The sequence below is a fragment of the Trichosurus vulpecula genome, chromosome 3, assembly GCF_011100635.1.
Source record: "Trichosurus vulpecula isolate mTriVul1 chromosome 3, mTriVul1.pri, whole genome shotgun sequence".
Classification (NCBI taxonomy): domain Eukaryota; kingdom Metazoa; phylum Chordata; class Mammalia; order Diprotodontia; family Phalangeridae; genus Trichosurus; species Trichosurus vulpecula.
Window position 1 is genome coordinate 11,824,399 of NC_050575.1, and position 24,803 is coordinate 11,849,201.

The following is a 24,803-nucleotide window of genomic DNA, read 5'->3' on the forward strand; positions in this document are numbered from 1 at the left end:
TACATTTAAATGAGGGGAGACAACATGTGCATATGCTACATATACAAAGTAGATGGATGGTAATCTGCGAGGAGAAGGCACTAAAGTTGGGAGAACTACAAAGGGCTCCTATAGCAGGTGAGATTTGCATTTAGTCTTGAAGGGGAGGATCAGGAACCCAGGAGGTAAAAGGAGGGAAATCATTGCAGATATGGAGGACAGCCAAAGAGAAGGTATAGAGATAGGAGATAGAGTATTGTGTTTGAGGAACATAAAGTGGGCCAGAATTACTGGATCATAGAGTGTTTGAAGAGAAACAAAACATGAGAAGATTGGAAAGGTAGGAAAGGGCCAAGTTCTGAAGGACTTTAAATGTCCAACAAAGGGGTTTATGTTTGAGCCTTTGGGTAATGGGATGTCACTGGAGATCAGAGATCAGGGAAGTGATGTGGTCACACCTGAGCTTTAGAGATATCACCTTGGAGGCAATGAGGTGGTGCTACAGTAGATAGAGCTCTGACCCTGGAGTCAGGAGAACCTGTGTTCGGATCTAGCCTCAGACACCAGCTGTGTGACCCTGGGCAAGTCACTTAAGCTTGACTGCCTCAAGAAAAGAAAAGAAACATCACCTTGGCAACCAAGTAGAAAATGGTTTGGAGTAGGGAGACACTCTACGTACTTAATAAACATTTGTTGAATTAAATTATATCCCATTTTTCCTATGAGGGCAGGGATTGGGGATGATGCTAGGAAAAAGGAATTTTTCACTGCAGCAGACAACCATGAAACTGAGACCCAGAGATTCGGGTTCCCTGGCTAGTCAGTGCCTTTTACACTGCTCCAGACCATGCCATCAGAGACCGGTATTAATGCCATTTGCTTTTCCTCTTTAGGCGCCTGATGTCACTCAGGGAGAACCAGGCCACCAGACAGTGGCAGTACAGTGAGATCTGCATGGGGCGTGGGCAGACATGCATGTTTCCAGGCATGATCAACAACTATTATCAGTACATCATTTCCTTTGCTGAAGATGAGGCAGGTAAACTCAAGTTTCCATGCAGTTTCAGCTACAGAGCCTGACCTTTTGTGTGATTCCTAGGAGCAGTTTAATGTATTTTATAATACCTTTCTTCTTTAAAAAAAAAAAAGAATTTTTTTTCTTTTTTCCCCCTTAATAGTATTTTTTTCCAATTACATGTAAAGATAATTTTCAACATTTGTTTTTCCCTCCCTCCTCTCCCCCCTCCCCAAGACAGCAAGCAATTTGATATGCATTATACATGTACAATCATGTTAAACATATTTCCACATTTAGTCATGTTGTGCAAGAAGAATCAGAATACAAGGGGAAAACCATGAGAAGAAAACAAAAAAAAGTAAAAATAGTGTGCTTCAATCTGCATTCAGACTCCATAGTTTTTTCTCTTGTGGTTAGCATTTGCCATCACGAGGCAGAAAGAAAGATTATTGATGTCTTAAAAAAATATCAGACATTTCTCGATATGCTTTATCTTTTAACCAAAAAAAACCCCAACCAGTTAAACAAGTAACTATGTTTTAGTAAGTATTTATGCCTTTATCCAATAAAAAGGTTCGGTAGCACAAGATACTAAGCCCAGATGCCACTTCTAGGTTGGGTGGGAGAAGGTTACTGCCTTTGTGGTCTTAGACAAATCATTATCACATGTGCAGACCTCAGTTTCCTTTTTTGTTAAAATGAGGGGATTGAGCAATCATCACTATGGCCCTTCCTGGCTCTGACATTTTCTATTATCTGATAGGAGTCAGGAGACCTAGGTTCTGGTCTCCTTCAGCCATGAACTGGTATTGTGACTTTGGCAAAAATAATTTCTCCTTTCTTGGCTTCAGTTTCTTCAAACAGGAAATGAAGGACTATGACTAGAAGTCCTTTTGAGGCCTCTTCCAGGCCTGTGGTTCTAGAGCAGAGTGCTTCATCTGATTCTAAGGTCCGTTCCAGTTTGGTTAGATATTTGGTTCTGTGAGTCAGATGAGGCCTGCTTAAGGCCGTTCCCTTGATAGACATCTTCCTTGGGGGAAAACCAGAGCTCTGTGAGCAAAGAGGAGGGAGGTTTGGGGAACAGTATGTCCTGGCTGGTGAGGAATATGAAACTGTTGCCTTCATGAAGAGTTTTGGATGATGCCTCGCTTTCAGACAGCCATCTGTCTGCTGTGTAACTGAGAACTGGTGGGGTAACTGTCTCTCTAGGAAATATTACTGTCTCCAGGCCTGTAGACATGAATTGTCTTCAAGTATCCAAAGGGATATCATTAGTAGAAAGATGTAATTAGCTTTCCTTGGCCCCAAAGGGCAGAACTTAGACAACGGAAAATAACAAGAAGGCAAATTTTGGCTTGAGATACAGAAAATGCGTTCAACAACCAGGTATTTAAAAGTGGATGTCTTTAAGCGGTGGCCACGTGGGTCGCCTCTTGGCAATGTTCAAGAGGGGATGATGACTCTCCAGGAAGGCCAAGGCTAGATGCTGGCTGAGGTCATTGCCAGATCCGAGGTTCTATGGGATAGTTTCATGGGATAGTAACACTTTCGTGAGCTATCTAATAGAGTTGTCTTGAGGAACGTCCTTGGCAAATCAATAAAGGGTATTATGACCGTTAACACTATTACCAGGATGGCTTTACTGACCTCAGTTCAACAGACATCTTTGAGGAATTTTTATCCCAGGTAGCAGGGATGGATTACCCAATTCATCCATAATCTCTCTCCGCACTCCCTTTTACGGTTTGGTCCAGTTTAGGGAAGCAAATTATATTCATGGAGAGAGAGTGAAGCTTATTAGGCAGGATTAGACCCAGAATGTTGGCCTGCATCATTAGCACCCTGCTTGGGCCAAGTAAGCATGGATGGACTCCTGGAGAATAACTAAGACCCAGGCAAGCAGACACCAACATTACCAAGGCCACTGACATCAGCAGTTGGGTGTTTTCTGAGGGAGCCCTTGAGCCCAATTCATGTGCTGACTTCACTAATCCAAAGATTGAGAAGAACTGAGAACTGAGTCATTTTCTCCAAAGGACCGGGATGGAAGAGTTCATGGCTATGCTAATTAGGTCTATAAATTGTGCCTGGTACAAATGAATGTCTTTTCCAGCTGATTAAGACAATCATCCCTTTAAATATCTGGCAGGGCTTTGTGCTAATTAGGCTTAGCACTTGTACATAATTCCACCCACAGGCATTTCTAGACCTTTTCCAAACAGTCCAGGCATGACTCCAGAGACTGCCTGTAGAAGCTGTTTGTCCCGTTTTATGACCAGAGAGGCTGAGATGGGGGAGAATTGGTCATGAATCTCCTGTTATTACCAGGATGCAGCTAGGAGGCCTGTGTTCTGTGCTTAGCCTCTCTCCACTCACCTCAGAAATCTCATTATTTATAATTGTGGGGAAGGGTGGTGATTTTTGATGCCTTAAGATAAAAAAGAGGAGAAAGATGGAATGATTAGGTTATAGGCCTGCCTTGGAGGTGGGAGGGTTTGGGGTAGGATTGGGCCTGTGGCCAGGGTTAGGGGTTGGGGTCAGTTTGTGGTCCTGCAACAGAGGTTTTGCTTGTGATAAGTTAACTAGACCTGACAGGAAAATAGCCCATTATCTGGAGTTCCTCAGCTTCTTGTTATAGTGACAATCTGTTCTACAACCCCAGAAAGAGACCCATACTAGAATAACAGTGCGCAAGGTTGCAAATCAGTGGGGACACAAATATTTTGGTTTTCTTTTTTTAAATGAGGGAGGGGGAGGGCAGACCAAGAAGAAATTATATTGAGAAGTTATGGGGGTATAGAAAGTAGGGAGAGGTGATAGGTATTATGAAGAAATGGTTTTTTGGTTTCATCCATCCATCCATCCATCCATTCATTCATTTATTCAATTATCTATTGATTGATTTATTAATTTATCTATGTATTCACCTAAGTTATCAATCTATTCATTCAGCCATTCATTCATTCATCCATCTATTTATTTGCTAATTGGGTTTTCCTATCTCAAAAGGGCAGGAAGTGCAGTAGCTTCATTTCAATACTGATCTGTATGGAAGCTTTAACGTGCTCCCTTTTTCTGATCTGGGCCATTCACCCCTTACAAGGTAGCTCAGACTACCACCCAAGGTAGGCATCCCTCTGCTCCCCAAGGGCTCACTGTATTGTCACTAGACTCAGGGTAGACCCTCAGTAGGCGTTAGTCCTACTGCTCCTCATGACTCTTGAACTCAATCTGTCTACCAGTCTAAGCCTCTCCCAGTAGCAGGACCTACAGGGTCATGCCAGCATGCCTAGCCCGAGGTAATGTTTGGAAAAGCAAGATAAATTTTTAATTAATGTAATAACAATGGCTAGCATTAAGATTTGCAAAAACATGGGGCAGAGCCAAGATGGCAGCTGGAAAACAGGGACTCAATTAAGCTCTCCCCCAAATCCCTCTAAACACCTGTAAAAAGTGGCTCTGAACAAATTCTAGAGCTACAGAACCCACGAAATAACAGAGGGAAACAAGTCTCCAGCCCAAGACAGCCTGGATGGTCTCTAGGAAGGGTCTCACACTGTGCTGGGAGAAGAGCGCAGCCCAACTGCCAGGACAGACCAGACTAGACTGGGAGCTAGGTGGAGCAAGCCTTAGGGCCATGAATCACTGAGCTGTGGCAGTTACCTGACTTCTCAACCCACAAACGCTAAAGACAACTGAGCAGGTTAGTGGGAAAACTGCTGGATCTGGTTGAGAGAAGTGAGTGGTCCGGCCCCAGCCCCAGGGGCAGTGGAGGTGGTGCAGCAGTGGCAGCAGCAAGAAACTCCTGCGGCTGCTTCCAGAACTCCAGAGGCAGCTGCTTCTGGCTGCAGGCCCACCTAGTAGGAGGAATCAAGCAGCGAATCAGAGCAGGAGTACAGGGATTGCCTTGCAGGATTTGCTTTGCAGAGGCAGGGTTCTCTTGCTTTCCTCTGCTTGGATGTGGGTTGCGGTCCTGGTTAGTGGTTCTTGGGGGAGGAGGAGCACTGGTGTGGCAGAGCTTGTGGTGACTGGGGTAGAAGTAGCTCTGAAAACAGCAGCACAAGGCCCCTAAAGCTTGGGACAAAGTACTCTCCACTCTGAAGGCACTCATACCCTGACGAAAAGCTCAAGGGTCAAGTAGTTGGCTGTAAACATGAGCAGGTAGTGAAAAAGGACCCAGACTCAGACTATAGAATCTTTTTTTGGTGACAAAGAAGATCAAAGCCAGAAGAAGTCAACAAAGTCAAAGAGCCTACATCAAAAGCCTCCAAGAAAAATATGAATTGGTCTCAGGCCATGAAAGAGCTCAAAAAGGATTTGGAAAATCAAGTAAGAGAAGTAGAGGAAAAATTGGGAAGAGAAATGAGAGTGATACAAGAAAACCATGAAAAACAAGTCAACAGCTTGCTAAAGGAGATCCACAAAAATACTGAAGAAAATAACACCTTAAAAAACAGACTAACCCAAATGGCAAAAGAGCTCCAAAAAGCCAATGAGGAGAAGGATGCCTTAAAAGCCAGAATTAGCCAAATGGAAAATGAGGTCCAAAAGACCACTGAAGAAAATACCACCTTAAAAATTAGATTAGAGCAAGGGGAAGCTAGTGACTTTATGAGAAATCAAGATATTATAAAACAGAACCAAAGGAATGAAAAAATGGAAGACAATGTGAAATATCTCATTGAAAAAACCAGTGACCTGGAAAATAGATCCAGGAGAGGTAATTTAAAAATTATTGGACTACCTAAAAGCCATGATCAAAAAAAAGAATCTAGATAGCATCTTTCAAGAAATTATCAAGGAAAACTGCCCTGATATTCTAGAGCCAGAGGGTAAAACAGAAATTGAAAGAATCTACCAATTGTCTCCTGAAAAAGATCCCAAAAAGATCCCAATATTCCTAGGAATATTGTTGCCAAATTCCAGAGTTTCCAGGTCAAGGAGAAAATACTGAAAGCAGCCAGAAAGAAACAATTTGAGTATTGTGGAAACACAATCAGGATAACACAAGACCTAGCAGCTTCTACATTAAGGGATTGAAGGGCTTGGAATATGATATTCTGCAGGTCAAAGGAGCTAGGTTTAAAACCAAGAATCACCTACCCAACAAAACTGAGTATAATGCTCCAAGGCAAAGTATGGATTTTCAACAAAATAGAGGACTTTCAAGCTTTCTCAGTGAAAAGACCAGAGCTGAATAGAAAATTTGACTTTCAAATACAAGAATCAAGACAAGCATGAAAAGGTAAACAAGAAAGAGAAATCATAAGGGACTTACTAAAGTTGTTTTATTTACATTCCTACATGGAAAGATGATATTTGTAACTCATGAGACCTTTCTCAGTATTAGGGTAACTGAAGGGAATATAGATATACACACACACACACACACACACACACACACACACACACACACATATATATACATGTATATATAGATATAGACAGAAGGCACAGGGTGAGTTGAATATGAAAGGATGATATCTAAAAAAATAAAATAAAATTAAGCGGTGAGAGAAGAATATATTGGGAGAAGGAGAAAGGGAGAGATAGAATGGGGTAAATTATCTCACCTAAAAGTGGGCAAGAAAATGCAGTTCTATTGGAAGGGAAGAGGGGGCAGGTGAAAGGGAATGAATGAATCTTGCTCTCATCAGATTTGACTTAAGGAGGGAATAACATACACACTCAGTTGGGTACCTTACCCCACAGGAAAGTAGAGGGGAAGGGGATAAGAGAGAGGAGATGATAGAAGGGAGGGCAGATTGGGGGAGAAGGTAATCAAAGCAAACACTTTTGAAAAGGGACAGGGTCAAGGGAGAAAATTGAATAAAGAGGGGCAGGATAGGGTGGAGGGATATATAGTTAGTCTTTCACAATAATACTATTATGGAAGTGTTTTGCGTAATGATACATGTGTGGCCTATGTTTAATTGTTTGCCTTCTCAAGGAGGGTGGGTGGGGAGGAAAGAAGGGAGAGAATTTGGAACTCAAAGTTCTAAAAACAAGTACTCAAAAAAAGGTTGTTTTTGCATGCATCTAGGAAATAAAATACACAGGCAATGGGGTATAGAAATCTATCTTGCCCTACAAGAAAGTAAAGGGAAAGGGGACAAGGGGCAGGGAGTGGGGTGACAAAAGGGAGGGTAGACTGGGGAAATGGGCAATCAGAATATATGCCATCTTTTGACAAAATACAACACCCATTCCTATTAAAAACACTAGAAAGCATAGAAATAAATGGAGTCTTCCTTAAAATTATAAATAGCATCTACCTAAAACCATCAGCAAGCATTATTTGTAATGGGGATAAGCTAGATGCATTCCCATTAAGATCCAGGGTGAAACAAGGATGTCCATTATCACCCCTATTATTCAATTTGGTACTAGAAATGTTAGCTTTAGCATTAAGGGAAGAAAAAGAAGTTGAAGGAACTAGAATAGGCAAAGAAGAAACTAAATTATCACTTTTTGCAGATGATATGATGATTTACTCAGAGAATTCTAGAGATTCAAATAAAAAACTACTTGAAATAATAAACAACTTTAACAAAGTTTCAGGATATAAAATAAACCCTCATAAATCCTTGTCATTCCTATATATTATTAACAAAGCCCAACAGCAAGAGATAGATAGAGAAATTCCATTAAAAGTTACTGTAGATACTATAAAATATTTGGGAATCTACCTGCCAAGACAAACCCAGGGCCTATATGAACACAATTACCAAACACTTCTCACACAAATGAAGTCAGATCTAATTAAATGGAATAACATCAGTTGCTCATGGGTATGCCAAGCTAATATAATAAAAATGACAATCTTACCTAAATTAATTTACTTATTCAGTGCCATAACAATCAAACTACCAAAAATTATTTTACAGAGCTAGATAAAGTTAACAACAAAATTCATCTGGAAGAACAAAACGTCCAGAATATCAAGGGAATTAATGAAAAGAAATGCTAGGGAAGGTGGCCTAGCCATACCAGAAATCAAACTATAGTACAAAGCGGCAGTCCTCAAAACTACCTGGTACTGGCTAAGAAACAGAGTGGTAGATCAGTGGAATAGGTTAAGTACACAAGATGCAGAAGTTACCAACTATAGCAATCTACTCTTTGATAAACCCAAAGAATCCAGCTTCTGGGTTAAGAATTCACTATTTCATAAAAACTGCTGGGAAAATTGGAAAATAGTATGGCAGAAACTGGGCATAGACCCATATCTTACACCATATACCAAAATAAAGTCAAAATAGCTATATGATTTAGGAATAAAGGCTGATACTATAAGCAATTTAGGAGAGCAAAGAATAGTTTACTTGTCAGATTTATGGGAAAGGGAAGAATTCATGACCCAACAAGAGATAGAGAGCATTACAAAATGCAAAATGGATAATTTTGATTATGCTAAACTGGAAAGTTTTTGTATAAACAAAGCCAATGCAACAAAGATTAAGAGGGAAGCAGAAAATTGGGAAAAAATCTTTACAGCCAATGTCTCTGATAAAGGCCTCATATCTAAAATATACAGGGAACTGAGCCAAATTTATAGGAATACAAGTCATTCCCCAATTGAGAAATGGTCAAAGGATAAGAACAGGCAGTTTTCAGAGGAAGAAATTAAAGATTTGTATAGTCATGTGAAAAAATGCTCTAAATCACTATTGATTAGAGAAACGCAAATCAAAACAACTCTTAGGTACCACATCTCTCCTGTCAGATTGGCTAACATGACAAAACAGGAAAATGATAAATGCTGGAGAGGATGTGGGAAAATTGGAACATTAATACATTGTTGGTGGAGTTGTGAACAGATCCAGCCGTTTTGGAGAGCAATGCCCAAAGGTCTATAAAAATGTGCATATCCAGCAATACCACTCCTAGGCCTATATCCCAAAGAGATCACACAAGTGGGAAAGGGACCTGTATGTACAAAAATATTTATAGCTGCTCTTTTTGTGGTGGCAAAGAATTGGAAATCAAGGGGATGCCCATCAATTGGGGAATGGCTGAACAAGTTGTGATATATGAATATCATCGAATACTATTGTGCTATAAGAAATGGGGAAGATATGGACTTCATAATAACCTGGAAAGACCTACATGATCTGATGCTGAGTGAGAGGAGCACAACCAGGAGAACATTGTGCACAACCACAGACATATGGATTCTGTGATGACTAACTTTGATAGACTTGGCTCTTTTCAGCAACACAAGGCTCAAAGACAGCTCCAAAGGACTCATGATGGAAAAAGCTATCTACATCCAGAGAAAGAACTGTGGAAACTGAATGTAGATTGAGGCAAACTATTTGTTCTCTTATTTTTTTCTCCTCTTTTTTTTTTTTTGGTTTTGTTTCTTTTCTCTCATGATCATTCCATTGGTCATAAATCTTCTTTGCAAGTTGACTATTGTGTAAATAAGTTTAATGTGAAGGTTTATGTAGAATCTATATTGGACTGCATGCCACCTTGGGGGTGATGGAGGAGGGGAGGGAAGTGATAAAATTTGAAACTCAAGAACATGTAAAACTAAGTGTTATAAACTAAAAGTAAAAATCTAATTAAGAAAAAGAAAATATGCCATCTTGGAGTGGGTGGGAAGGGTAGAAATGCGGAGAAAATTTGTAACTCAAAATCTTGTGGAAATCAATGTTGAAAACTGAAAATATTAAATAAATAATAAAAATATGGAAAAAAAAGATTTGCAAAAACACTACATATGGTATCTCAGTTGATCCTTACCACAACCCTGTGAGGCATGTGCTGTTACTATTCCTATTTTACAAAGGAGGAAACTGATGCTGAGAGAGGTTAAGTGACTTGCCCAAGGTATACATCCAGTAAGTATCTAAAGGAACATTTGAATTCAGGTCTTCCTGATTCCAGGTCCAATGCTATCTATCTACTGAGCCACAGAGGCACCTCACTTATTAAGCACTCAATTAGTGCAAGGTGTTGTGACGGGCATCCAAAGATGGAAAATGACACAGTTCCTAGTCTATCCCTTCTTCCCTCTTCTGGGAGTTTATGGCATCAGTTATTCCCTTTCTCTCAAATTTTCATCCTCTACTAATCCACTGGTATCTTCTTGATACCTTCAAAAATGTTCAAGGTCTCTCTATCCTTAAAAAAAAAAGACTTCGCTTAACCTTGCCAACCCGAAACTATCATCCTGTATCATACTTCCTTTTCACTGGAGAATATAGTCTACGCTCATGGCCTCCACACATACTTCTTGTTGTTGTTCAGTCATGTCAGTAGCGTCCTATTCTTTGTGACTCCATTTGGGGTTTTCCTGGCAAGGATACTAGAGTGCACTGCCATTTCCTTCTTTAGCTCACTTTACAGATGAGGAAACTGAGGTAAACAGCGTTAAGTGACTTGCTCGGGGTCACACAGTTAATAAATGTCTGAGGCCAGATTTGAACTCAGTTCTTCCTGAATCCAGGCCCAGTGCTCTATCCACTGCATCACTGTGCAAAATAATGTCTGACCCCGCCATTCAACTGAAGGAATCTCTCAAAAGTTACTGGTGGGTGAGGCCGTACCGGGGTTTGAAGAGCACATGCGTAGACTGTTTTCTTCCTTTTGTCTCCGGTCCTTGTTAGTGGTGCCATGGGTCACCAGCAGCTCTACTGGAGTCACCCTCGTAAATTCGGCCAGGGGTCTCGGTCGTGCCGCATCTGTTCGAACTGGCATGGCCTGATCCGCCAGTATGGCCTGAACATGTGCCACCAGTGCTTCTGGCAGTACGCAAAAGACATCGGCTTCATCAAGTTGGACTAAGTTATATTAACGGATCTTGCTTACGCTGACCATCAGTGACTATATACCATTTTACTGGATTCTGGATGACTATTTGATCTACCCTCCTAAAGATCTGATTCTGTTGTACATTCTATGCTACCATTTGCATATATGGTGAAAAAGGTCATCCTCAAAAAAAAAAAGTTACTGGTGGCCTCTTTTTTTCAAATTATATTTTATTTTTTTCAATTAATAAGCATTTATTTTTATCCCTCCCAAAGCCTCCTCCCCAATCATTTTTTAAAAACCCCACTGCAAACATATACATAGTTAAACAAAAAAAAAACATTCCTGATTTGGCTATGTTCAAAAACATAAGTGACATTCTACACTTGTGTCCATCTCTTCTTTGTCTTGAGGTGGGTGACATCATTAATCACTGGTCCTCTGGAATCATGGTTGGTCATTGTGTTGATGAAAGTTCTTAAGTCTTTTAAAGTTTCCATATTAGCTATATTTTTTAAAAAGCAAAAAAAAGTGAAAAACTTACTCTTCAATTTGCATTCAGACTCCATCAGTTTTTTCCTCTGGAGGTGGACAGAATTTTTCATCATCCGGAATTGTCTTGGATCATTGTATGGCTGAGAATAGCTAAGTCACTCACGGTTGATCATTGTACACTATTGCTGTTCCTGTGTGCAGTGTTCTCCTGGTTCTGCTCACTTCACTTTGCATCAGTTCATATAAGTCTTCTTAGGTTTTTCTGAAACCATTCTGCTTCTCATTTCTTATAGCACAGTAGTATTCCATCACAATTGTATACCACAACTTGTTCATCCATTCCTCAATGAATGGGCATCCCCTCTGTTTCCAATTCTTTGCTATCCTGGTTCATTTCTTGTCTGATGTTCCTTCTCAGAATTCTTTTCTGGATTATCATCTGTATCCCATGTAAAAATCATGGGTAGCCCCAAAGCCTTTGTCTTAGGACTTCTCTTCTGTCTCTGTATACTCTAGGTCGTTGGTGGCAAAGTCAAATAGAAACAGGGGCCATTAATCTGTACATAGGGATCCCAATGGCTTGTATGTTGGCTTGGGTTTTAAAAATGTAATATTATCTATGTTTTATTGCATTTTTATTTATTTTATTATATTATTTGTTTGTTTTGAGCCAAATTCAGGAGGGTTTTTTTATTGTATTTTATTTATTTTGTTATTTGTTTGTTTTGAGCTGAATTCAGGAGTGTTTGGGGCCACATGTAGCAGCCAGGGGGCCCAATGTCTGACATTTATGATCTCGGCAGCTGCCATGGGTTCAATGATCATTTCAACATAGTATATTCCCATGGTCTGTAGAGCCTGCTCTAATTATGGTCCTGAACTTCAGTCTTGTGACATTTATATTGGTATTGGCATCTCACACTCAATGTCCAAAATGTACCTTTTCCCTCCTGAATCCCCTGCCCCTTCTCCAAGCTTCCCTCTTTCTCTTAGGGGTCAGGGGAGCCAACATCTTTAAAATCGCCCCCAATTTGTATCCTCATACTTATCTAGTGCCCAGCACAGTGCCTGGCACACAGTAGTCACTTACTAGTAACAATGCTGGTAGATTGATTAATTGATCCTTGACTTTTCTTTCTTCATCACGCATCACATTCAATCAGTGACCAAGCCTTATTGATTCCTCTTCCATAGACTCTCTCACTTTCATCCTCTTTTCTCTACTCTTTTAGCCACCGCCCTAGTTTAGGCCTTGTAACTTCTCACCTGGACCATTGTAATAACCTCCTATTTTGGTCTTTCTCCTTTATCATCTGTTTTCCATACAGTTGGCCAAAATAATCTATCTGATGAACAGAAAATAATACTTCATTTCATAAAGCACTTCAGGGGTTCCCTCATAACCTTTGGGATAAAATACCAACTCCCTAGGATGGTATCCTTGGCCCTCTAGGATCTGACTCCAGCCTCCCTTTCTGACATTTTTTGCCCACCCTCTTTTCCCTTCATTCCTCTTTAGGTGCTCTATGTTCAAGTTAAACAACCACTCTCTGTCCCCCAAACTCCACTGGCCACCGCCACTTCCATATCTCCAAACAAGCCATGCCCAAATGGACCTGCTTGTCATTCCTATCTTGCAAATCCTTATCATCTTTCCAGGTTTAGCATAGATTCAGCTCCTCTGTGAAGCTTCCCATAATTCCTTCTTCCTCCCCCCATTCCCAGGGATCTTCCCCTCTTCAGTGTACCTTGTATTTGCTTACCTGTATGCCTGTTGTTTCCCCCAGGAGAGTGCAAGCTCCCTTGAGGGAAAAGACTCTCCCATTGCAATGTGCCCTCAGCACTCAGCATGGGGCTTTATTCATTGTAGATATTTAATAAATGTTGAATTGAGTGGTCAGATCTGCATGGAAGCAGCATTTTATTTTGGCAGCTGTGTAAAAGATAAATTAAAGTAGGGGGAGGGGCGGGAGAAGGGAGGAGAGACTAGAGTTAGGGATACTAATAAAGTAATTGAAATTGGACTGGGATAGTTTAGATCTGTGCCTGCCCGAAGGCAGGGGGATGAACTCTATGACCTCTCAGAAATCTCTTCCCCCTTTGCTGACTGTCTTAAACAGCTGCCACAGCATCTGTGTAAACACAGCTGCATAATTGATACCATTGACGTGTGTGTGTGTGTGTGTGTGTGTGTGTTGCCCACACCCTCATGCCTTTGCTCATAGCTCCACACCCCACCTCCTCAGATTGTCCGAGGAACTCCTTCTAGTTTGGGAGACAAGATTAATACTCTGAAACAACAGCGAACAGTACCAGCCAGCATATAATTACCTAACTGCTGAATTGTATGGGATAGCCTGTTAGTTCAGCTCAAAAATAGAATGGAATCCCCCATCCCTGCATATGTTCAGGAGGCCAGATGACTAGTCGCTCAGGATGTTGGAGAGGGCATTTCTGGTCAGGTCCTGGGTGGATTAGGCCAGGAGCTCTTAACCTTTTCGTGTGTCCTGGCCCCCCAGGTTAAGAATGTCTAAGACTACATGGTCTAAGGTTTGTGGAAGAGGCCGACTTCATCCTGGAACACTGGCCCCCTGTCCAAATTGTATCCATCTGTCAAGGCCCAGTGTGTCTCGACTCTTCCAGGAGGCCTAACCACAAGACCCTCTAATGATCTCTCCATATTCTGACCTCATCCTGCTCTTCTGTGATGGAGGAGAAAAAACAACCAGATTTGGAGTCAGAAGCCTTGAGTTTGAATCTTCCTTCTGACAATGACCCTGGGTGAGTCAGTCCATTCATTTAACAACTTTTGAACCTCAGCATCCTCCTCTAAAACGGGTCTGGAAATCACAGGAGCACTACCTCCCTTGAAGCGTTGTTGTGAAGAAAGGGCTTTTGCAGCCATTAAGTGTATATGAGCTATCGTCATTATCATTATCATACCACTTCGCAATTAAGGATGCATCCTTATTATGCTCCCTGGTTATCTCCCTCTCATATAGTAAGGGTAGGTCTGAATTGTGTTACATACTTCATCGTCACCCCCAGTGCCCAGCCTGGTGCTGGGCGTAGAGTAAGTACTAATTGAGGACTGATGGATGAGTGTGGCATCTGGCTCGTTTTGGTGCTTGGGTGGAACCTACCATTCCCTGGATAAAAGAACTACTTCTAATAGGCACCTGGTTTGGTGGAAGGAAATCATGCTGGGAATCTAAGTACCTGGGTTCTAGTCCTCGATCCACCACTAACTCTCTTTGTGACCTCGGGCAAGTCTGTTTACCTCTTTTGTCCTAATTGTCCTCATTTTAAAATTATTTCTAGCTAATATTTAAAGTTTGCCAAACACTTTACAAATATTATTTCATTTTATACTTACAAAGGACAACATTAAAAGATATTTATTTAAAAATTTTTTTGAATCATCTTATTTTATCCTTACAAGGACCCTAGGAGGTAGGTGCCTTTTTTCTTACGGACAAGGAAACTGAGGCAAATAGTCATTAAGTAATTTGCCTCGGGTCACAGGCCTATTAGTTAGTGCCTGAGGCAGGATTTGAAGTCAGATCTTCTTGACTCCAGGTCCCACATTCAAATCTCTCGCACCTAGCAGCCTCTAAAATAAGTGAGCTAGCCTGGAATATCTGCAAGGTGCCTTTCAGCTTTAAGCATCTGTGATGATAAGGGTTTATCTATTTATGACATCATGTAGTGCTCTAAGGTTCATAAAATGCTCTTCTTACAACAGTTCTTTGAAGTAGTTAATGCAAATACTTCTAATATCATTTTACAGATGAGAAAACTGAGGTTTATAAAGGTAAAATAATTTGTTTACTGTCACACAGGGCAGCTAGATGGCTTGGTGGATAAAGCCCCGGTCTTGGAGTCAGGAAGACCTGAGTTCTAATCTGACCTCAGTCACTTACTAACTGTGTGACCCTGGGCAACTCGCTTAACCCTGTTAGCCTCAGTTTTCTCATCTGTAAAATGAGCTGGAGGAGGAAATGGCAAACCACTCCAGTATCTTTGCCAGGGAAATCCCAAATAGGGTCACAGAGAATTGAACAACAATATAGTCACACAACTACTAAGTATCAGTTCTAGGATTTGATTCCAGTTCTGTCTTAGCACTTTTTCCTCCTATACTAACCTGTTTTTCTTAAAAGATTTTTTAAAAATTAAATTATTTAATAAAGCTTATTATTGAATACTAATTTTTTAAAAAGTCACACTTGTGAATTCATGGGTGTTTGGAGTTTTCAGTGTGGAAATTCCCTCTGCCAATCCAAGTCAGCCCCTGCTCTGTAATTTACAGTCTTAGAGCTGCCTGCGTCACTGGGAAGTTAGGTGAGTTGCCCAGGATCGCACAGCCGCAGTGTGTGTGAGGGGGCTCTCAGTGAAGCCACCTAGCTCACATCGCACAGCTCAATGAATTAAACTTGCTGTGTAACTGATGAACTTCACCACCTTCAATTTCGTAACTTCTCAGTAGTTTCTCTATGTCATTATCAGGGTTCTTCATTAGTTTCTCATTTACTTCTCTTCTTATGTCATCATGGTTAGGATGTATTCTCTTCTTCTGGCTCTGCTTTTTCCATTTCACCAAGATTTTTCTGGATTTTTTATATTCTTCATATTTGTCAATTTTCAAGTTTATTATATTAATATATTCCATTATATTAATATATCCTAATTTAACCGTAGTTGGACATTTATTCTTTTGGTTTTCTGAAATTATAAATAATGTTCTTGGCAAAATTTTTGAATGAGTAATCTTTTGTATTTTTGAAGACACTTTCAAGGAATAGTCCCAACAGTGGAATTATCTGGTCCACCCTTCTACATCTGATGTTTTCTGCTGTTAAGGTCTCTTCTAGCCTTGATGATCTGTGATTCTCTCTCCCTTGTTTGACACATGGTAGTTTTTTGCCCATGAAAACCTGAGGTTCTAGCGCCATAGTGCATAGAGTGTTGGACTCCTCTTCCTGAGTTCAAATCTGGCCTCAGACACTTACTAGCCTTGTGACCTTGGCAAGTCACTTAACCCTGTTTGCCTCAGTTTCCTCATCTGTTAAAATGAACTGGAGAAGGAAATGGCAAACCACTCTAGTATATTTGCCAAGAAAACCCCAAATGGGACCACAAAGAGCTGGACGTGACTGAAAAATGACTGAACCACCGCAACAACCTGAGGTTCTGGGTGGAATCCCTATTGATCTTTTTTCTGTGGAGGTAGAATGAAAGGCTATATTGAACTGGCCAGGTTCTTCCACATTTGAACCTGTGGGGTGAGGGGAGGGAGGAAAAGGAAGTAGAAGGGAGAGGAATCCCCATTTAGTTGACAGTTTGCCTGAACAGGCTTTGGGCAAGTACTTGCAAAGGACACAACTGGCTCTAAGAACTTCTGTTTCTAGGTGGCATAGTGGACAGAGTGACAGGCTTAGATTCAGGAAGGCCTGAGTCCTAATTTGGCCTCAGATACTAGCTTTGTGACCCTGGGGAAGTCGCTTCACCTATTATTTTTATTATTCCATATTTAAGATTCACAGGTCCCATCCGTGTTTATCTCTGCCCCTTCATAATCTGAAGCAAAGTGTTACATTGGGAATTAAATTAAAAAGGTACAATATATTCTGCTAGCTTTTCATTGTTGTTCAGTCATTTTGGTTGTGTCCAACTCTTTGTGACCCCATTTTGGAAGGTTTTCTTGGAAAAGTTACAACAACATTTTCCCTTTCCTTCACCAGCTGAGGCAAGCAGAGTTAAGCGACTTACCCAGGGTCACATAGCTAGTAGGCCCAGCACTCTATTCACTATGCCGCCTAGCTGCCCTGTTTATAATTACATAAAACCAATGAGCTCTTTAAATCAGCCTCCAGTCTCTCTCCTCTCCAGTGCTTTCTCCACCCTGGAGCCAAAGAAGTATTCTTAAGGCACCAGCCTGACAGTGTCACTTCTGTATTCAGTAAGCACCAGTGGCTCCCCATTGCCTTAGGAATCAAGTATATGTGCTTTATCATCAGTCTTCTGGAACCTGGGTTAATCGTTATATCAACTGGAGTTTTTAAGTTATTCCATCTAAGTTATTCCGTTACAAAGTTATATTCAGTAATAAATTTGTTCTGTTGACTCCACTCTGTATCAGTTCATACAAGATCTCTCAGATTTCTCCGAATCCATCCCTTTCATCATTATAGTACCATAAGATTCTATTACTTTCATATACTGTAATTTGAACGGCCATGTCCCAGTTGATTAATTCTAGTTCTAGTGTTCCTACAAATATTTTTGTACATATGGATTCTTTCCCTCTGTCTTTTATCTCTATGGAGGTCTAACCCTCATAGCAGTTCACTTGGTCAAAAGTTATGTATAATTTAATGACTTTTTGGGTATGAATCCAAATTTGCTTTCCAGTGTGGTTGGATCACTTCACAGCTGCACCAGTGATGAGGGCATCAGTGTGTCTGACTTTCCAAAGCCCCTCCAACAACTGGTATTTTTCTCTTTCGTTATCTTTGCTAATCTTATGGGTGTGAGGTGGGACCTCCATGTTGTTTTGGTTTGCACGTCTTTTATTATTATTAGTAATTTGGAGCATGCTGCCATATGATTTATTAAGATTTCCTGCCTTTCTTTTGAGAATTGCCTGCTCATTTCCTTTGGCAATTTACCTATTTGGGAATGGTTCTTGTTCTTATATATTTGTATCAATTACCTATATATCTTAGATAGTAGACCTTTATCAGAGAAATTTTCTGCAAAGATTGCTTTTCGCAGGCAATAATTTCCCATCTAATTCTAATTTCATTTATTATATTTGTGCAAAAGCTTTTAAATTTTCTATAGTCAAATTTGGTCCTGTTAGATCACCGCTTCTCAGTTTCCTCTGCTGGGTCATCATCCGAGTCATGCCCTTTATCCATAGGTGTCCCACAGGGTTCTGGCCTGGGTCCTCTTCTTTTCTCTTCTCTCTATATACTACTTAACTTGGTGATCTCACCAGTTCCCGTGGATTTAATTACCCTCTCTGTGCTGATGATTCTCAGATCTACCTCTTCTGCCCTAGCTTCTCTGTTGACCTCCAGTCTCACATCTCCAGCCGCCTTTCAGACTTCTCAAACTAGATGTCTAGTAGACATTTTAAACTAAGCATGTTTAAAATTGAACTCATTATTTTTCCTCCAATACCCCTGCACTCACTCCTTTTCTAATTTCTCTACTACTGTCAAAGACAACACCATTCTCCCAATCCCTCAGGCTCATAACCTAAATGTCATCCTCAACTCCTCACTATCTCTCACCGCCCCGCCCCCCCCAATCCAATCTATTTCAAAGACCTGTCAATTTCGCCTTATTGAATATGTCCCTTTCTTTCCTCTGAAATTGTTACCGCCCTGGTGCAAGGCTTCATCGCCTCACTCCTGGATTATTTCAATAGCCTGCTGGTGGGTCAGCCTGCTTCGAGTCTCTCTCCACTCTCATCCATCCTCCATTCAGCTACTGAAGTGTTTTTCGTAAAGTATACTTTCAATCATGTCACCGCTACCTCCTCACTCAAGAAACTCCATTGGCTCCCCATCACCTCCAGGATCAATACAAAATCCTTTGTTTGGCATTCAAAGCCCTGAATAACCTAGGTAACCTCCACCTGCTACTCCCTACCACAATTTCAGTCTTCTTATACCTTACTCCCCACCATATATTCTTCCATCCAGTGACACTGATCTCTTGGCTGTTCCACGAATATGACATTCTCTCAACTTTGTGCATTTTCTCTGGTTGTCCCCCATGTTTAGAATCCTCTCCCTCCTCAGCTCCACTTACCGACTTCCCTGGCTTCCTTCAAATTTAATTAAAATCTCATGTACAGGAAACCTTTCACCTCCTCTTAATTCTAGTGCCTTCCTTCTTTTAATTATTTATTATTTATACTATGTGTAGCTTGTTTGTACATATTTATTTGCTTGTTATCTCCCCCATTAGATTGTAAGGTTCTTGAGGGCAGGGACTATCTTTTGCCTCTTTTTGGATCCCCAGTGCTTAGCACAGTGCTATTAAGTAGGCACTTAATAAATATTTATTAACTGACTATTCTTCATTTTATCAAATGTGATTCTTACAGAAGTCCTAGTCTCAAACTTCACCATGGTGTATGAGTGAACCTGGGCTTTTGAAAGTTACCCTAGTGGAGCACAAGTTTTGGCAAGATATCTCATGCTAGAAAGGCTTTGAGTATGGCTCTGGGAACTGATAGTTTGTTCTGAGGCCCAGTCTAGTTAATCATGGAGAAGCATAACACAAGTAGTCAAGGCATTTGGTGATGAAACTTTCTTGGCCATGGCAACCCTGAAGTGGTGTAATGTCAATTAAGTTGGGACTTTCTTACTGTTTTATAATGATAGATTAAGTGTCTTTGATTGAGCCTTACTAGGTGCAAAGCCCCAGGCCAAAACCCCTACCTTTTAGGTGCTAAGCTTATGTGGGTGTGAAACCCTCAGGGTCCTAAGGGGAGTTGCTAGGACCAGAGGCAATAGTAGGAGCCTGAGTTCTGGTCACTCAGATGACGTTTGATGACTTCTGAAGAGTGTATAAAAAGAGAGAACAGAGCTATTTGCTTGGGGCTCTCACTCTTGGAGGTGTGTTGATGTGGAGACTCTGGGCAGCTGCAGTTAAGAGCCCTCCAGCTTGTAAACGCAGATGTTGGAACTTTATTAAACTCTGGTAATTATGCATTGAGATTTGAATCAGATAAGGTCTGTCTGTTGATGTTTGTAATTTGTTTGTGTTTGCTCTGAAGTTCAGGGTGCTGGCTTTTTCCTGTGAACTAAGTGAATGATATTTGTATGTTGGATTGAAATAAGATTGTTAACCCCTTAATGTTACTTTCCTTAGTAAAGCAGATCAAAAGAACCTATGTTGGCAGCTTTCTGTGTGCTGGTTGTTGGCAGGTATTACACCCTTACAGCAGCTGCTAGCAGATTGTTGCAACAAATGGGGAATTTTTTTTAAATGGCCCTTGGTCCTGTAATACCCTCTTTTGCTTCTACTATAATGATGGCAGAATGGTGGGGAAGGGAACAGTAGGCATTAAGAATCATGGTTTTCAGATTCTCAGTTAACTATAATTTGACCGTTGGTACTCTATGTGTAAAGATCCTTGTCCAATGACCAACAAGCAGTCCTCTTGCTGAAGGAGGTGAATCATATGACTCTCGACATTCTGGCCATAAACAAAGCCAGAGGGAAAAAGGAAGTTGTAGCTAAATGGGAGGAATGCTTTACACAGGAACTCTTTTGAGAGCCAGAGGAAGGAACAGGAAGAGTAAGTATGATTATTTGCCCCAAAGCTACAAAGAAATATTATTTCATGGAACATTTGATCATCAAATATTGTAGTATTAAGGAAAAGCATTTGCAAAAAGATCACTGTGAAAATAATTGTAGCTAATGTACCAACATTAGTTGCTCGGGTGAAGTTGTAGAGAAATTCCATGAAGAGCCTGATAAGACACTCCAAATCAAGTCAATATTCAGTCTGATTATTCAGTGACAAATGCAAAGGTGAGAGAAGGGGAAGATGGGAAGTAATCTATGGGCAAATATGGTTCAGAAGATAATGAGATGATGAAAAATGCTATCTACACCCAGAGAAATAACTGGTGGAGTCTGAACGCAGATCAAGCCATACTATTTTTTGCTTTCTTTACTTTTTTATGTTTTTTTTTCTTTTTGGTCTGTTTCTTCTTTCAAAACATGACTATTATGGAAACAAATTTTACATGACTGCACATATATAACATATCAAATTGATTACCATTTTAGGGTGGGGGTAGCTGAAGGAGGGAGGGAGAAAATTTGTAACTCAAATTTTTAAAAAAATGAATGTTAAAAATTATCTTTACATGTAATTGGGAAAAAATAAAATACTATTTAAAAAAAGAAAAGTATAAAAGAAGGCAAAGACTCGTGGGTTATGTAAAAGCCTTGTGCCTCCATATCATGCGAACTTTCTTTAGAGAAAGAATTGATAGATGCTGGATGTGGCAAGCATCAATTATGACCACTAAGAATGAATTTGATGACATTTTAATGGACAAGAAAGGGCTTATGGACATGTTTGTTATTCCTAAGTCATCTGTCTGTGCACAGACCATTGACTTGGCAGACATAAGACCAGAATTAATAATAAACAAGATAAGAAATAGTAATGAGAAAATCTATCGGGTTAATTTGAATTATTCAAATAAGCTATCGAAAGTAAAAAATAAATGGAAAATAGCCAACAGAAATGACATTGGTGCCAACTATAATAATTTTATTCAGGAGCTGAACTAGTGTAAATTAATTGCCATAAAAATAAGAAGGCCAAAAGTCTAGAGAGCACATTAGTCAGCAAACGTTGAACTTACCTCAGAGATGATATTTGTAAAAAAAAGCACTTAGTACAGTGCCTGGCAGGGCAGCTAGGTGGCACGGTGGATAGAGTGCTGGCCTGATGGGAAGACTCATCTTCATGAGTTCAAATTCGGTCTCAGACACTTACCAGCTGTATGACCTTAAGCAAGTCACTTAACCCTGTTTACCTCAGTTTCCCCATCTGTAAAAATGACCTGGAGAGGGACCTGGCAAACCCCTCCAGTATCTTTGCCAAGAAAAGTCCCAAATGGGGTCACAAGGAATTGGATAGGACTGAAATGACTAAACCCAACATTTAGTAGTAGCATTTAAGAGGCGCTATATAAATGCTTATTCCCTTCCCCTCTTCTCACTTGCCAAGAGGTATCTGCCAAAGGCAATAGAGGGCTAGAATATAAACTTATCTGTAAACTCATACAAAGAAGAATGATATAGAATTATGAACAGCACAGTCTTCTAAAGCAGAGAGAAGCTTTGGAGAGGAAAGCCATTCTTAAGAAAGCTTGGTAAGATATACAGTTAAGCAAAGTTATCTCAAAGGCATTCAAGGATGAAAATGGAAACAGAACTACAAACAGATAAAAAAATGGATTTGCAAAAATGATTACAACAGAACATTTTCTCCGTTAAGGACAGTGGATCTGCCACACTTAGATTGTATTATCAGTCCCTAGGGTGCTTACTTCATGAATATTAATAATAATTTTTTGTTGATTGATTGATACTAATGGGAAAAAGTTAAGAGAAACTGCTTCTGTTTGAATGGTTTGAGAACGCTTAGCCGGAGAAGATGGGGGGTGAGAATAGAACGAAATCTCCATCTTCAGGTATTTGAAGGGCTGTCATGTGGGAGATAGAATGACTTGATGGAAAAAATAACAAAATGGAAAATTAATGTTTCATAGTTGACAGGGAACTGAACTTGGAGCCAAGAAGACTTGGGTTCAACTCCCATCGCTGAGACTTATTAAGCTGTGTCATTATGGGCAAGTCACTTACGTCTTTGAGCCTCAGTTTCCTCTTCTGTCAAATGAGCATACTTGTAGTATCTATTTTATGGGGTTGTTGCATGGCTGAAATGAGGTGGTAAATGTAAAGCCCTTTGGAACTTTTTAGAATATTCCATAAATTATGTCAATTTTTTAGTGGAAAGATTTGGAGTCAGAGCACCTGGATTAAAATTTCAGTCTAACATCAGCGTGACCTTGGACAAACCATTTACCTTCTTCAGGCTGCCACTTCCTCATTTCTAAGATGGGAAGTTTAGACTCGATAATTACTGAGATCTCTTCTAGTTCTAAATCCTATCAGCTGTAATTTGTTCTGCTTATCCTTAGAAGAGAGAACTTCAGATAATCCATAGAAATTGTTGGAAGGGATCTCAGAGTCCATCTTGAACTTGTGATATGGACTTTTCCATGGCCAAGACTTTACATTTGCCCCGGTTATAATGAATCTTATTAGATTTGGATTGGGCAGCTATGTGATGAGGTGGATAGAGTACTGGGCCTGGAGTCAGGAAGACACTCAGCTGTGTCACCTTGGGCAAGTCACTTAACCCTGTTTGTCTCAGTGTCTCATCTTTAAAATGAGCTGGAGAAGGAAATAGCAAACTGCTCCAAGTATCTTTGCCAAGAAAACCCCAAATGGAGTCACAGAGTCAGACATCACTTAAAAATGATTCAACAACAACAAATTAGATTTGGCCTAACAACTTAGTCTGCTGAGATTCCTTTGGATGCTGGCCCAACCATCCAAGGTGTTTATTATCTCTCCCAGCTTTTCTGCACCTTTGATAAGCATGCTCTTTAGTACCTTTATTCAAGCGATGGATAAAAATGTTAAAAAGCACCAAGCCTAGGGGAGGTAACTGGGGTAGTTCCCCAAGACTTCCTTCGTTGACATTGAACCTTTAACTACCATTCTTTGGGTCTGTCCATTCCACAGCTTCTGAACCCACATTAATAGTAATTGATCAATAAATGTTTATTAAGTATATATATGTCTGTATGTATGTGTGTATGCATATCTATATCTATATCTATATCTATATCTATATATGTATATGTAAAAGACAATCTCTGCCCTCAAGGAATTTACGATCTGATAGGGGAGACAACATGCAAACGAATATATGCAAAGCAAACTAGTCTGGAGAAAGGAAAAATAGAAAAAAATTAACAGAGGGAAGGCACTTAGACTTAAGAGGGCTCGGGAAGGGCTTCCTGTAAAAGATGGGATTTTAATTGGGACTTAGAGGAAGCCAAGGAAGTCAGTAGGTGGAGTTCAGGAGGAACAGTGTTCCAGGAATGGGGGAATGCCCAAGAAGACTGGAAAGGTGGTGGTGGTGGTGGTAGCGGGGGGGCTAGGTTATGGAGGGCTCTGAATGCCAAGCAGAGGCTTTTGTATTTGATACTGGAGGTGATAAGGAGTTACTGGAGTTTATTGAGGAGAGGGACATGGTTGTCTTTCTTTCCCAAATCTCTTCAAATGGTAGTAGTTTATAGGGATAGCATGAGAGGTTTTGTAAAAACAAACAAAAACCACTTTGCTGAATCTAGGTGAATGGGGTACATAAAGCATTTCTCTAATCTGTCCATCTGGTAGCTCTGTCAAAAAGGGATCATATATTTGTTGAAGCTGTGCTCTTACCAATCACTGCTTATTTTTAAAGATGTTCTCTAGCCATTTGCTACTTCTAATGACTGTTGTATGGTAAGCTTCTGCTTAGCCCAACATCTTCATGCGTGAGAGGCAGACTTTAGAAACAGGGATGGAGAGAGTATTTAGGAAACCAGATACTAGTAGCATAAATAGATGAAAAAAAGGTTGGAAAGGTTGACTAGGGTCAGATTGTGGAGGGCTTTGAATGCCAGACTAGGTATAGAAGTCAAAACTTATCTGATGGGGGAGGTAATGAAGATTCTGGAGCAGAGGAATAACATGATTAGGACCAGGTTTTAGGAATATTCGTCATATCAGGGTGGATGGAAAGGGGTGGTGGAGTGCTGGAGCCAGCGCATATTGGCTCCTCAGCCTGTGGTTAAATTTTCAGTGTGAGCGCTTACTTCTCAGAAATTGACAAATGCAGCAAACCAAGATTCGATGTATTGTTTGGTCGGTTGTCTAAACT

At 40.4% G+C, this 24,803-nt stretch overlaps 2 protein-coding genes across 2 annotated transcripts in view; both read left to right on the forward strand.

The window, feature by feature from the left end:
• The window catches only part of HHIPL1 (HHIP like 1), a 104,720-nt gene that overhangs the window by 42,076 nt on the left and 37,841 nt on the right, over positions 1 to 24,803 (forward strand). Inside the window, exon 6 of the mRNA XM_036752656.1 lies at positions 873 to 1,018. Within this exon, the coding sequence (XP_036608551.1) occupies positions 873 to 1,018 (146 nt within the window). The remainder of the gene's footprint in view (positions 1 to 872; positions 1,019 to 24,803) is intronic.
• Positions 10,622 to 10,921, forward strand: LOC118844703 (40S ribosomal protein S29-like). Its single transcript, XM_036752657.1, has one exon. It carries the CDS (start codon positions 10,622 to 10,624, stop codon positions 10,790 to 10,792), a length of 171 nt encoding a protein of 56 aa, XP_036608552.1. The 3' UTR covers positions 10,793 to 10,921.